A 14,648-nucleotide genomic window follows, 5' to 3' on the forward strand; every position below is an offset into this window, starting at 1 on the left:
GTATTTCGAAAGGATAACTTGCTTAAAAATTCGGTGGATTCCACGTACCGAGGGAATTGTTATTTCATTTTTCATTTATTTCATTTATTAATACTGTCAGCCCTGTTTAGGGCTATTACAGGAGTGGAAGGTACAATGTAAACATTCTCGCAATGTACGTACAGATATAATGTGAAGCACGCGGCGAGACGGTGGCGTAATTTTTTACATTGAGCGAAACGTTACAAAATGACGCCAAAAACGTGTGCAAATGGTATACGCACGCACATATGTTGAATAGTCGTGCATGTACAGTGCAACCTCGGTTATACGAATCTCACGGGACCACCAAAAATATTCGTATCATCCGAAATTCGTATCACCAGAAAGCATGTAAAATTAGCATACGACGAAAAAAAGCTGGCGTACATTTTCATTTATTGTTTGTCATCGCTGCCGCAACGTCAGGAAGAATCCTCAAAGATTGTCAGTTAAGTTTTTAGATATCGCCAATCATACCAGCACTCGTGAATATACGGCCCGTACGCACGCATTTGAACCAGGTGCGTTGGAAGACGCGCTCGCACGTGCTTGGCGCGTCTTCCGCGACAGCGGGGACAGCACCTCTTCGAACCTGGGTGGTAGCGAACGTTCTTATCAAACGTCGCTGGGTGAAAATCGGTTCGCAACAACCGTACTCCGTTACATTGAGGCCTTGGCCGGGACAAACGAAAAATTCATATCACCCAAAATGTGTATGAGCTGTGATCGTATCACCGAGGTTTCACTGTATTATATAACCACTTGTCTACAGTTGCGTAACGATGCCAAAAGCCACATAGGTATTAACAACACCACGCGGTAGGCTTATATGTAGTGATTATACTCGTCCGTTATGATGGAGAACGCCCGCACGTTTCACGAACCCGTGTGCATGTGTGGAAGGGATTCTTGGGAGTTCTCAGGTAGATGGCGGCGAGCGCAATGTCTCTGTTATTTTAACTGATGTGCACGATGCAGACTGCACCGACTCCGCTGCTTGTCTTCGTGTGTTCTGTGTCTGGAGTCCGGCAAAGTGGGATGCGGCCTACGTTGAAGTTGCGAATCGCCGTGTTCTTATACGTGCCCACGCCTCCTCACCTGCAATGAAGCCGCTTGCTGTGGACGACACAGCGGGCTCATAGCTCCAGATTTTAGAAAGTGCTATTACGCCAGTTTCTGTGAGCAGAGCGCCTTTTTCGAGGTCGTGCACGTGCGCGTGCACAGACCGTCCGTTCAGACCGGCGAGCGTGAAGACGTGTTCAGAATACGTGCGCAAAGTACGGATCGTCAGTAAGCATCGTAACCGTAAACGTAATCAACGTAATGAACTTGTTCCGACGTTGTTTTATTTAGCGTAAAGTACGTAAAGTTTGGGGCGTAAAAGTTGGCGGGCCCGCGACTTTTACGACAACTACTGATGCGACCGTTACGTACGACCAATGGGCAAAGCAGTTTCAGTTTTGACTTTATGTTCACGGGGCTTCCGTCCTATCCAGATTCCGCGTCTTCATGCGCGTCTTGAAAGTCATGCGATAGCGTGTCTGTACAGTTGCTTTGCCGGTGTTTATTGCGTTGTGTGCTTGTGACCAGTAACCATGACCCGTGCTGAAGCGTCTTCGCTGTGCAGTGATGAAATACTGATAGAAGTGCGGCAGAGGCTCGCACTGTACGACCAGCGTCTGAAATAGTACCGCGACAAGCAGCTGCAGAACGACGCCTGGCTGGAATTTTGAGAAAGGTTGGAATTTTGCAGCTGAACGATTTTGACAATGCACAAGCTGCTAACCCTTCAAGCCAAGTACTTGCTGCATCATATAGTGTCTGCCGTGATGCGCGTATCGGTTGCAGAAGACGCCGGCATAACTTAGTACGATACCTTCGTAGCGTTTATTGGTTGTCGCTTAATTTAGAATTATTTTTCGCACTCGTATAGCGATGTTCCCAATTGCTTCATGAAGTCAGAACAGGCGTTCATAGAAGCCAAACTGGGCGCCCTAGCCACACCTCGGCCGGACTAGAGGGCAGACGCGACATGCTTTAAAGGGGTCATGAACCACTTTTCCAAGTAATGATCTAATGACCTCAGTATCGGAGTTTACTGCCTCGTGAATCGATTGCCGCAAAAGTTTCTCGAATCCGTCAAGAACGAGCGGAGCTACGGGGATTTGGCGCACGCTCTCAGCGCTTTCTCTCTTTTCTCGTCCCAACGAGCGCACTCGAAGCTACGCACTGAGGGATGGCACGGGGAAAAGAAGTTACCTCAGCGCGCGTCGTGAAACGCGATCGCTCTCCCACTGTGATTCGCGTGCGCGAGTGCGGCTACCGTGTAAAGTTAGCACACTGAGGAGTGCGGCGCCGACAAGTGGCGGCACCTCGTGGCAAGAAGCGCATTTGCTCTGAACGCCGCTCTCGATTTGTGTCGGCTATCGGCCAATGAGGATGCTATGTCTTTTGCGACGCGGAGAAGCAGATACGCGACGTCAACCGGCAGACGCCCCGCCCACCAACGATAGTGAGAACCGGCCTCTGTTTGAAAAGAGGGCGCCTCAGAAAACAGCAACTTCGTGCTCCGCTTGTAGTCTTCACGCGGCGCGCACGATTGCAATATTTGGATGAGCAGTTCATAGCCGTGTCCGCTTTCCGCAGGATGTGTTTTTTCCCCAAGGGGTGCTTCATGACCCCTTTAATGAGAGCGCACATCACGTATCCCCTTTAGTCCAGCGAGCTCAGCCAAGGCCAAACACGCGAACTTTGCAAGGCTGCAACAATTGTAGCGAGGACGCAACGCACATTCAGAACGGTGATTGGTGCGTCGTAAAAAACGTACCTTGCCGAAAAGCTCAATGTGATCATACTGGGTCGTTAGCAGCGCAAACGGACGATGCAGCTGTTGCGCAATACGACACTTGTGACAGATGCGACTGTAGTCTGAATCGGCTTGAGGGGATTGTTGTGGTTGTGCCATGGAATGAAAGTGGTAGCCCGGTCCACGACGATGTCTAGAGCCCTACTTGCTAGCCGCGTCATGTCGTCTACAGACTGTCTGTCGATAGAGCCAGTGACATCTCGGATCCTGAAGTCATCTTTTGCGTTGGTGCGGTATAGCCCATCGAGGCTGGTAGCCCAGGAAAGTGCTACGTAGAGCAACTTCAGCGGTTGGCGCTTATCGTATCCGTAGACTACCTGGTCGTATGTGGCCCCTTGTGGCTTATATATAGCTATGGCGTTTGCTTCCGTAAGGGGAAACAGTACCCTCTTACACGAGTTTTTCTGGCGTATCTCGTGGTTGTGGTGGTTCGCATTACCACGGGCACCCATTTCAGTTCTATTGAGAGGTTAGTGATTTGCTTGGTCCTGGCTGGGACTTCAATGCCTACCGTGGACGTTGGAAATTCGAGCCCCATTCGGACAATGTTGTTGTGTTCGCCGCGGCCGATGTACCACAAGATGCCGAGTTCCCATTAACAAGGCCGTCGCTATAGTCGATGTTAGTTGTGATCATGTACGACTTGCCGATGCTCGGACAAATTAAGGCCGGCCGGCAACCCATGTCGCTTGCGTTCATTTTTGCAATCTTGGTCACGGCATCCCTGTATGCCTGCGTGTTCTCATAGCCAGTTATATTATCGCATGCGGGATGACAAAACGTTGTCCGCAGCTTCGAGGCAACTTGCGTTATAGCGGTTGACGTCCGCGTTGCCTTACTATAGGCATATGCCGTCAGGTCACCTAGCGGGGGCTTCATCTCGTGTCACAAAGCGGCCCTTAGTCAATCTTACGTCATACTCGGTCATCATGTGGCCATCGCCTAGCCTCATAAGAAATGAACAGAACACTGCGTCATTCTGGCGGAGCACGTGGACGAGTGAATAGCAGTGCGTTTCAATGTGTATATTGTCACGGAATTATGACGTGGACGAAGGCAGCAGTCGGCGTGTCAAACTACAGAAATACATACTGCACACTAATAGCGGCGAACACAGCGTCGGCTGTCTATAATCCCATCATCGCAGGGACGCGCCGTCTTTTATATATCCTGCATTGAACTTTCCAGCCTTATCATTGGTGGTCGTGCAAGCTCTGGATTAATCTGCAGTGTTCGGGTCATGTGCGCAGTCTTAACAAAATAATCTACTACAATATGCAATGCTCCCAGACATTCTGGCGCTGCTTGCGCAAGGCAGCATTAAAACGTGTAAGGGGCGGTAACATAAAACATGGAAATAAACGAGCCTGTGTGGCATTGCCTCCCTCTCAAAAGGCATCATCCTGATGCCTAAACAGAAGATGGAAGTGGATACAGAAATAAAGTGCAAGAATAAAGCAATAAGTACAGTTCTCAGGTTTGATAACGCGCAAAAAAAACGGCTTAAGGTGCGCAACATGGACAACTTCAGGTCGTGCGTGGCGCCGTTGAGAGTTCATAATGCTGTCCGGGATATCCTTCTAGTCTAAGGCGCCGAGACGTTGGAGCACTTTGTATGACTGGAAGGGTCGTTGAAGTAGCTTCTCGCTAAGTCCCCGTCGGCGTATCGCCGTCCAAACCAACACACGGTCAGCGGATTGGTATTCCATGTGGCCTCGTCGAAGATTATAGTGACGGCTGTCGACCCTCAGCTGGTTTTTAATGCGCGGGCAGGAGAGCTGTCGAGCTACTTCGGGGCGTTGCAAATAAGCGGCGACGTCGAGATTGTCTTCGTCGGTGGCACTTGAGAGCATTGCATCGAGCGTCGTTGCTCGGCTCCTTCGCCACACAAACTTGTGAGGTATCGTCTGCTTCGTTTCTTGCACGGCCGTGCTGTATGCGAAGGTCACATACAGAAGGGTGCAGTCCCACGTCTTGTGCTCGATGTCGACGTACATGGCCACCATCTCGGCGATGGTCTAATTGAGACGCTCGGTGACGCCATTGGTCTGTGGGTGATAGGCGGTGGTCCGGCGGTGGCTTGTCTGGCTGTATCCCAAGGTCGCCTGAGTTAGGTGCGCAGTAAAGGACCGTGCCTCTGTCAGTAATGAGGACCAGTTGACGTCAGAGTGCTGTCTTCCGGACTTGTAAACGACGGCAACTGTTGATTTCTTGAAGCCTCAGACTTCACCGAGTGAGGCTACCTGAAGGGTCCTTCAATGTAGCTAGCCAACGCAAGGCGTGGTTGTCGCTCACAACTTTGAAGGGTCTGCCGTAGATGTAGAGGCGAAACTTTACCGCAGCCCAGATGACACACTCCTTTTCCGTTGTGGAATAGTTGGCATCTGCCTTCGATAGAGACCGGCTAGCATAACTGATAACGCTTTCTAGTCCGTCAATCTTCTGCACAAGGATGGCGCCGAGTCTTACGCTGATTGCGTCGATGTAGATTTCCGTATCGGCGTATTCGTCGAAATGCGCAAGTATCGGAGGCATCCGCAGGCGTCGTTTCAGTTCTTGAAATGCTTCAAATTGCGCCTTTTCCCACCCTACATCGACGTCGTTCTTCGTGAGTCGCCTTAGTGGCTTCGCGATCTGTCAAAAGTCCTTGACGGAGCGTCTGTAATAGGTGCAGAAGCCTAAAAATCGGCGTACGGCCTTCCTGTCAGTGGGTGGCGGGAAGGCTGCGATGTCAGGTGTTTACCGCGCGTCTGCGTGCACTACAGACCTGCTGATCACGTGATACCAAGAACAATAGCTCATTGCATGCAAAGCGGCACTTTTCAGGCTTCAAGGTGAGGCCAGAGGTCTTGATTGCGCACTGCGGACTTGGTGATCACGTGACCCAAGAGTCCACAGCTCCTGCTATGCAAAGCGGCACTTTTCAAGCTTCGAGGTGAGGCCATAGGTCTTGATTACTTGAAGAACAGCTGTCAAGGCGCCGGAGGTGTTCGTCGAAGCCTTGAGGCAAGCACAATGACGTCGTCCAAGCACACGAGGCAAGTCTGCCACTTCAATCCTGTCATTACTGCATCCATAACGCGTTGCAAAGTCACCGGTGCCGAGCAATGGCCAAAGGGCATGAGCTTGAACTCGAAGAGGCCGTCTGGTGTTACAAAGGCATTCTTCTCTCGGTCTCTCTCGTCGACTACGATTTGCAAATAGCCTGTCTTGAGCTCCATCTAAGACAAGTACCTCGCGTTGTGGAGTCGATCCAGGGTGTCGTCTATCCGTGACAAAGGGTACACGTCCTTTTTCGTGATCTTCTTCAGATGGTGATAATCGACTTAGCAGCGTAGGGTTCCGTCCTGCCTCTTCAATAACACCACAGGTGACGCCTACAGACTCTTGGATGGCTGGATGATATTGTCGCGTAGAATCTCGTCGACTTGTTACCTTACGGCCTCGCCTACTCGCATCGAAACTGCGTACAGACTCTGACGGAGTGGTATGGCACCTTCCTCGGTAATGATGAGATGTTTTGTGACAGCGGCCTGCTGAATTCCTGGCGACAACGAAAAGCAGTCCTTGTATTGCAAGAGGAGGGTTTTGAGCTCTTCTTGCTTATGCGTCGGAAAGGCTGCGATTGATTTTGAAAGCTGGTTGAGGAGATTGGTTCGTCGGAGTAGGCTCGGAATCAGTGAGGGCGAAAGCAGTAGTGGCTTCCATGATTTGCTTCGATGTAGGCGACCGTCGTGCCTTCGTTCACGTGCTTGTACTCCTTGCTGAAATTTGTGAGAATCACTGTCGTATTCCCTCTCCGCACCTGAGCTATTTTCTTACGACGGAAATCTCGCGCTTTAACAAACTGGCGCTGGTCTCCTTCAGCGATGCCTTTTAGGTCTGCTGATTTCTGAGTGCCGACGGAATGGTGACCTGGTCTTCCAGCACACTCAAGGCATGCTTTCCTGGCGGCGTGTGCGGCGGTAGTGATATGTCCGTGGTTAATGTTATCGACTCGGGTCTCAGGTCGATGACTGCACCATGTAGGCTTAAGAAGTCCATACCAAGGATGACATCTCCCGGGCAACGCTGCAGGACTACGAAGCTCGCCGGATAAGTCTGGCCGTCAATCGTTATTCTGCCGTGCATATTCCAGTTCGTGTTATTAGGTGGCCCCCAGCTGTCCGGATTTCGGGTTCGTCCCAAGCGGTCTTTACTTTTTAGGGGCGAAGCTCCTTAAGGCAGCACCCGTTCGTCCCTCGTAGTAGTGCGTAACCAGTCGTAACGCTAGTACCAGATCTTGACCTCCAAGGTGGTGCCGGTGGGAGATTTTTCCTGTGCGTTGTTGAACAATAAAAAATTCGCAGCGTGCGCGCTAACTAAAAGCCGAATTCTTCTGTCTCTCATTCCCCATTAGCAGCCATTGGCATGTTCCAGTAGGAAACGTTAGTAGAAGTAGAAGTGTAAGTGTTAGCTAAAAGCCGACTTCTTCTGTGTCTCATTCCCATTAGCAACCATTGTTTACCTCCAAGGTAGTGCCTGGTGAGATTTCTCCTGTGCGTGATTAAACAATAAAAATTTGGTTCAAAACGCCGTTCATTGATGAAATAAACCAAAGAAAGACGCCAGATGTTTTCTAAAAGCAAAACGAAAGAACGCCAGATGTTTCTAAAGCAAAACGAAAAGACGCCAGCTGCTTAACGAAATACGCCAGATGTTTTCCAAAGCAATGGTTTTCTAAACAATGAAAATTCACAGCGTATATATAAAATTAAAGTGAGCTGCAAGTCGTCATAACTCATTAACCTTTAGTATAAACGCGCCCGATCTCACGTCGGTGATGATATACTGAATAGAATTCACGGAAGATTGACGGTTTACCGATGAACCTCCGCAGCTTGCTGCGGAGGTTCATCGGTAAACTATGCTGTGATTTTTTTTCAGCTTGGCGGCGGACGGGCCACTGACGTCGGAGTAGTTGGCTCCGGTGTCGATCAGTGAGATGACGTTGTGGCCATCAATAACCACGTCAAGGTCGGCGGTTTGTCGTCTTGCGTTACGGTCAAGTAGCGGCGTCAGGTCACGGCTAGGTCGGTTTGTCCCGCTGCTTCTACGTCGCGTCGAAAGGTGTTCAGGACACGAGGTCTCGCCGTGAGGGCTCCGCCTGGTTTGCGTCGTGTTCTTACGCTGCCGTCGCGACGTTGTCGTCGGCGGCGAAGGATCGTCGGCAGTTCGTCGTACAACAACGGCACCTCCAACAGTTGCATCCCTTAGTTTCCCGGGTGCGGGCTAGGTGACCGGCCCCGCGTTGGGCAAGATTATGGTCGGCGTTGGGGAGAGACGTAGCGGCTTGGCGACGGTGACCGGGAAGGTCCTCGGGGGGTCGATTGTTCTCTTGCGAGATACCCGGCGATGTCACGTGGCCGTTCACCTCGTTCAGGAAGTGGCGCGCTGATGGCAAATCCAGGCAGGTAACTCTCGTGCTGGCGACAATGGCAGTATGTGTGGCCGGCTTCTCCGCAGTGGTAGCAGAGTGGACGGTGGTCGGAGGCACGCCACACGCCGGTCTTCCTCGGAGCATTGCGCTGGCCGATAGTTCGGCGGCATGGCCTGTTGGCGGTGGTGTCTCGCGGCGGTTGGTGGTGCAGCGTCTTCCCGTGGACGCCGAGGGGAAGTGCCACGACGCGCTGAAGCAGCGTAGCTCACAGCCTCCGGATGAAGCTGCGGTAGTTCGGAAATGCCCAACGCTTGCTGGACTTCACTAACAATGTCGGTGATCGAGTCCCCTCGAGGCTGCGATTCCGGAAGCATCATACGCAGGTCTTGACGCACGACCGCTCGAATGGTCTCGCGCAGGTCGTCGGAGCTGAGTGTTTGGACTTCGGCGCAGTCGGGCGTTGGAGAGCGACGGTTGTACTGCCTTGTCCGTATCTCAAGCGCCTTTTCTATTGTTGTGGCCTCTTTAAGGAATTCATTGACACTCTTGGGTGGGTTCCAATCAAGTCCCGCAAACAGATTTTGCTTAAATCTTCGCATTAGGAACCGGAGCTTCTTCACCTCAGACATGGCGGGGTCGGCGTGCCGGAAGAGGCGGGTCATTTCTTCGGTGTACATGCCGTCGTTCTAATTTGTGAAAAATGGCTGATTAGGCGAGTTGGTGATTCGTGATACTGAAAATGCGAGCGCGTAACTTAAACAGGGACTTCGGACGACAAGGATAAGCGCATATTACCAACTGAAAGTTTATTTCGAAAGCACTGACATATATACACCGACAGATAAAAGTTATATTTTTACTTTTTATCGTTTGTATTTCTTCGTTGCGTTCTCTCATCGGCTGTTGTTGCGAAACTTTTCTCTGTCGTTATATATATCTCAATGTTTCCGAAATAAACTTTCAATCGGTAGTATGCGCTTGCTTTTGTCTTCCGAATTGCCTGCTTCAGTTACGCGCTCGTATTTTAAGTCTCATTTGGGAGCTGTGCACGGCTTTCCAGCAGGTTTTCCGCCCTTTTTGCGCACGATACTTGTGAAGGTTCCGAGGAACGCGGCGCGAAATAGATCCCAAGTCGTCAGGGTGCCCTCTCTGTTCTCGAACCAGGTCCGGCTCCATCTTCAACGGCGAAGTATACGTGACGAAGTTTCTCATTACAGTCCCTAGCTGGTGAATTGGGCAACTCAGTCGTATATTTCCAACCAGCTTTTTGGGTCTTCACATAGTGATCCGCGGAGGTCGGCGGCTCCCTGGGCTGATTCATGACGACTCGTTCAGGTGACACACCAGCCGTCGTTTTGCCTGCCATATTCATCGTCGCGGTCTTGGTCTTATTGGGTAGGGATTCGTATTCTGGTGGTAGACCTTGCTGCATGCGGGTGGCTGGTTGGTTTGCGCCGATTTCCCCTTGACGGTGGGAGGTTGGCTCATGGTCGGAGGGTGGCGTTCGGTAATTGGACTGGGAGTACCTTCACCAAATATCACGGTGTCGTGACGTCGGCGAAGGCAGCAGTTGGCGTGTCCAAGATGAAACTTTTCATTTGGCCGAACTTGTGGCCGGTAAACGGAAAGTCAAACTACAGCAACACACACTGCGCACTGATAGCGGCGAACAGAGCGTCGGCCATCAATAATCTGATCATCGCAGGGACGCGCCGTGTTTTATACATCATGCATCGAACTTTCCAGCCTGGTGGTCGCGCAAGCTCTGGAATAATCTTGACTATTCGCGTGATGTGTGTAATCTTCACAAAATGATCTGCTACAATTTGGAATGTTTCAAGAGATTCTGACGCGGTTTGCGCAAGGCAGTAGTAACACGTGTAAGGGGGCGGTAACATAAAACATGAAAGGAATGGAGCGCGTGTGGCATATGCTCGCGGTTACTACGTTGATTGAGACTGTGAATCACTTGTGGCACTTACCCACATAACATGAACTGTGATATGCGGGTATATGCCACACGTGACTGGTCGACAGGGTTTCATGACGTACGCGAGAGGCGTTTTGCGTTATTCGTGTCATTACCAGTGAATCGCATTCGTCATACAATGATCCCCTGCTATGCCAATTTTGGTTTATTACAAGTTGATATAGATAGATAGATAGATAGATAGATAGATAGATAGATAGATAGATAGATAGATAGATAGATAGATAGATAGATAGATAGATAGATAGATAGATAGATAGATAGATAGATAGATAGATAGATAGATAGATAGATAGATAGATAGATAGAAACGGCCAAAGTGCCTGAGGTTCACTAAGAATTGCTTCGTATTTAAAATAAAATTAGAAAGAAGTGGTACGGTACCCAGCAAAGAATAATGCTTTTGCGCCAGAATTTCAAGCTCACGTGAGAAGCGCCTACAGAAGCGACAAAGTCGCCATTCTTTGGGCAGTTTTACGGGGTGCAGTTTCTTTCACCGAATTTCAGCGAACGAAGCTTCAGAAGTTAACATGAGTATTGCGACATTGCGAAAAAAATTAGTATTTATTGCCTTTTTCGTGACCCGCTCAGAGCACTTATAAAAATGACGTTAGGTAAATAAATAAAATAACGGAGAGCTTCTTAATAATGTACAAATAATTCATTGCCATGACTCTGACATTACTTCTCTGGTTTTATTCTTACCTTGCGGGACAGAAAGTGCTCAAGATTTATATATCTATCACGTCACTTACCGCTTGTATGTGGCCACACTACTGCCGTCCAACGTGCTGCACAGAAGTAGGAAATATACACAGACAACAACCAAAAATTATAAGTTTTGGTCGCAGTCTTCGCTTCCGATACATCACTATACGCCGAAGAAACCTACTACAGCTCTACTTCGCATGTAAGAAGTTGGAACGCCCACAGATCTAAACACAGAAACGGAAAGACATCATCATATATGGCAGTAAAAGTGGAAGCCCGGATCATTGCACTAGGTTCGTCTTCGTTGTTCGAAGCCTGTTAATGCTTTCGGTCTACGTGGAGCATCCATTATTACTTGGCGGTGTGTTTGAGGGCAACAATGTCGCTGAGCGAACAGCCCTAGTCATGTAACTCTTGTTCTAATCTTACGAAATTTATTTTGAACCTGCAAAAGCTAAATGGAGCGTGACTCTTTCCATTTAAATAAATTATTTCAGCATTATTTATTCGGTTCAACAACTTCTCAATTGGATATATTGCGTTTCAAGAAGTGTATTAACATATGGCGAAAAAAATATTGTTAATTAATTACTAAGCACATTTTCGAGATACCCGACGTTATGAAGGAGACAATAAAATATACCCATTTGGATGCATTCTTATAACCCGTAAGTGGTAAAAGCTTGGTCCGAGTTAGCTGAAAAATCACAGCATATCCACGGAGTGAATGATGATGAGTGGGCGAAGCTGCGGAGGTTCTTCGGTAAACCATGAATCTTCCGTGGATTCTGCCCAGTACATCATCACCGACGTGACATCGGGCGCGTTTATACTAAAGGTTCGATGAGAGTTATGACGACTTGCAGCTCACTTTAATTTTACATGTACGCTGTGAATTTTCATTGTTTAGAAAACCATTGCTTAGAGAACATCTGGCGTCTTTCGTATGTGCAACGTTATACCCACTAATGGCAAACCAACAGATCCTAATTGCAACGTTGGTGAAGTCACCTAAGAATTGAAAAGATGAGGTTGTTGGCTATTACCATTGGTATAGTAGGAAAACTTTGCGTTAAACAAAGGCCGCGACAGAAAAGTTTCGTAAAAGCATTAGAAAAGACACATTGTCGGAAATAAGCGAACATTGAAGTACAAAGGGACTAAAACTGCAGATATGATAGGCGTTCATCGCCGTCTTGAGCACAGCGCGTGAATGGTTAAAAAGCAAAAAAGCAGGGGAAGAACGCTGACTTGCGACCAATTTTTATTTGAAGTATACAATGTATTTTTACAGGAAATGAGACAAATCAAAACTGGTAAAACAGCGACAAGTGAAGTTGCTCTGGGCACTTGCCCGGCAAGTGGTTTAGAACTAGGTCACGAAGCCACATTCACGCCGTGAATGCGCCATATAAAATGCGCTTGCAAAGCAGTCAGCGAGGTTATAAGTTTGCTTTGCTGCTAATATTCCTGGTGTTATATGGGACGCATGCCTTTCCAATTCTTTGTCTTCATTACTGTAAAACATCGTGCTCTTTCCCAAGTTCAACACTATACAAGCGCTCTTTCTTCGACTCGTGCTTTTCTTTTTTCATCAAAAACCGTTCGCTCAATGCTAAACGCGGGCGTGAACGTTGAGTCATGATTCGGCTGTAATCACCACTGTCACAAAGGACTGTATCTCGAACTTTACTGGTCATAAATAATATGGTTTACCTTGGACAATCACTGCTTGTCATTACAGGAGGGCACAAACTCGATTGCAAGTAAATGGGCGCCTATTTTACAGGTGGTATAAAATAGAACTCAGGGCCATCTTGATTTTTCCTATTCGTGGGAGATGTCTACGGCACCAAACATGTGCCCTTTAAAACAGTCTTAAGGTGAACATTTATTTATTTAGATGAAAAGAGCACGGTACTCCTGCGTCACTTTCATGGTACTCCCTGCGTCTGGGTATGCAACACGTTTTGCAAAACGCTACATGAAGATTTTTTCTCACGCAATGAATTGGTGAGTACCGGAGACCGATAGTAAGTTATGATTACTATTTTGCAGCTTGCTGTTACCACTCATTACGGAAGCAGCGCAAAGGGCTCTTCAAGATCCGATCAAGAAAAACTCTACCCTCATCGCCTCTCTACAGCGCGACGGAAAGTTGAGCTTTAAAGAAATATTCACATTCATCTTTGACTTCATTATAGCGGGCTCAGAAACGGTGAGTTTTCGAGGAAGTTTGCGTAAAATCAATCCAAACAGCTATCATAATTTTATTATGACCTTACAGAGAGGCTCTCAGTCGTCTATTACCTGAAGCAGCGCGGTTCAATTGGGCTCTTAAAATTGGAATTAACGGTACTAGAGGTTTGCGTAAACATCGAAGAGTTTTGTTGTGAGACTTACCTCGTACTATTGATATAAACTACAAAATACAAGATGAAAGAATGCAATGATTGCAAGGTTCTTCTAAAGCTCAAACGATCATTAGCAGCAAATATTTATCAATAGTTTCATACGCGCATTACGCGTTAATTGAATTTTCAGGGTAATGAGTTCTTCAGGTGCGCTACAACCAGCGCATATCGGCAGCCTTGATAGCACAGGTTATGCATCTTTGAAATGGGCAGCACAAAAACAAGGACACGAGAAAAAGTTCACCACACCGCGCAGCTTCTCTCACAACCAACTTTATCAGGAAGAACACTCACTATTTAAACCTCGACCAAGTACCACGTGCTCTTACATCAGTCATGGGCAAAAAGAGAAGGAAAAAGATCTGCTCCTGCACACACTAGAAACGGTTAAAAAAACGATGATCACATGTGCAGTTTTTTACTATATAATGAAACGACTGACGAAAGAAATTTCATCGTCATGCGGTGCTATTCAGGGCATGCTTACACATAGATTGCCTTTTAAATGTGAAGCGTTTCTTTTTTGTTATTTTAATGAGTCTGAACTATTTCTTTAGTAGCCTGATTGTTATGCCTGAAAATACAAATGGTGTCGCGAAAGTTAGCGGTGGATCCATGTTGTGGACAGTGTCGGGCAACATCCGAGTATGCATAACCGTCCAATGAGCGCTTGTGTTCCGACAACCTTACATTCAGGCAACGATCAGTTTATCCAATTACAGTGTACTAGAACAGGGGAGTGCTCGGAACGGCCGCAGCACCCATGTAAAGAAAGTGAAGCCCAAAGAGGGTCAATCCACTTGTGGCGGTGAGATCGGTAGTCTGCAATGTGGCGTTGTTAAAGAGTTGCGCGCGGCTCCGCCGAAGTGGTGCAGTGGTAGAATGCCCGCTTCCCACTCTAAAGGCCCGGGTTGGAATTGCAGCTGTAGATGGTGGGTTTTTATTCTTCGTTTCAGCTCCTATAAATGTATTGTTTTTCCTTTGTTTACTAGCTTCTGTTGCTACATATTGCTACATAAAGTAACGTAAATGAGAAATCTCGTCTTGAGTCTCGCATTGGCAAAATATCGGAGGCCATACTTTACGTTTTTGTTCAATCCTGGCGGTGCTGCTTCCAGTAATTACGCTCACTGTGAAATTTTTTCTATTCTGCTTCACATTTTGCGTTACTTTTTGAAGGAACACGCAGCAACTGAAGCTAGTTTTAGCAAACAAAGGAAAACCAAT

General features: G+C 48.0%; 1 protein-coding gene across 1 annotated transcript in view; it reads left to right on the plus strand.

Annotated features, from left to right (window-relative positions):
• The window catches only part of LOC119402349 (cytochrome P450 CYP12A2-like), an 83,822-nt gene that overhangs the window by 28,961 nt on the left and 40,213 nt on the right, over positions 1-14,648 (plus strand). Inside the window, exon 3 of the mRNA XM_037669496.2 lies at positions 13,066-13,225. Coding sequence (XP_037525424.1) covers positions 13,066-13,225 — 160 coding nt within the window. The remainder of the gene's footprint in view (positions 1-13,065; positions 13,226-14,648) is intronic.

This window comes from Rhipicephalus sanguineus, chromosome 8 (genome assembly GCF_013339695.2).
Source record: "Rhipicephalus sanguineus isolate Rsan-2018 chromosome 8, BIME_Rsan_1.4, whole genome shotgun sequence".
In the NCBI taxonomy this organism is placed as follows: Eukaryota; Metazoa; Arthropoda; class Arachnida; order Ixodida; family Ixodidae; genus Rhipicephalus; species Rhipicephalus sanguineus.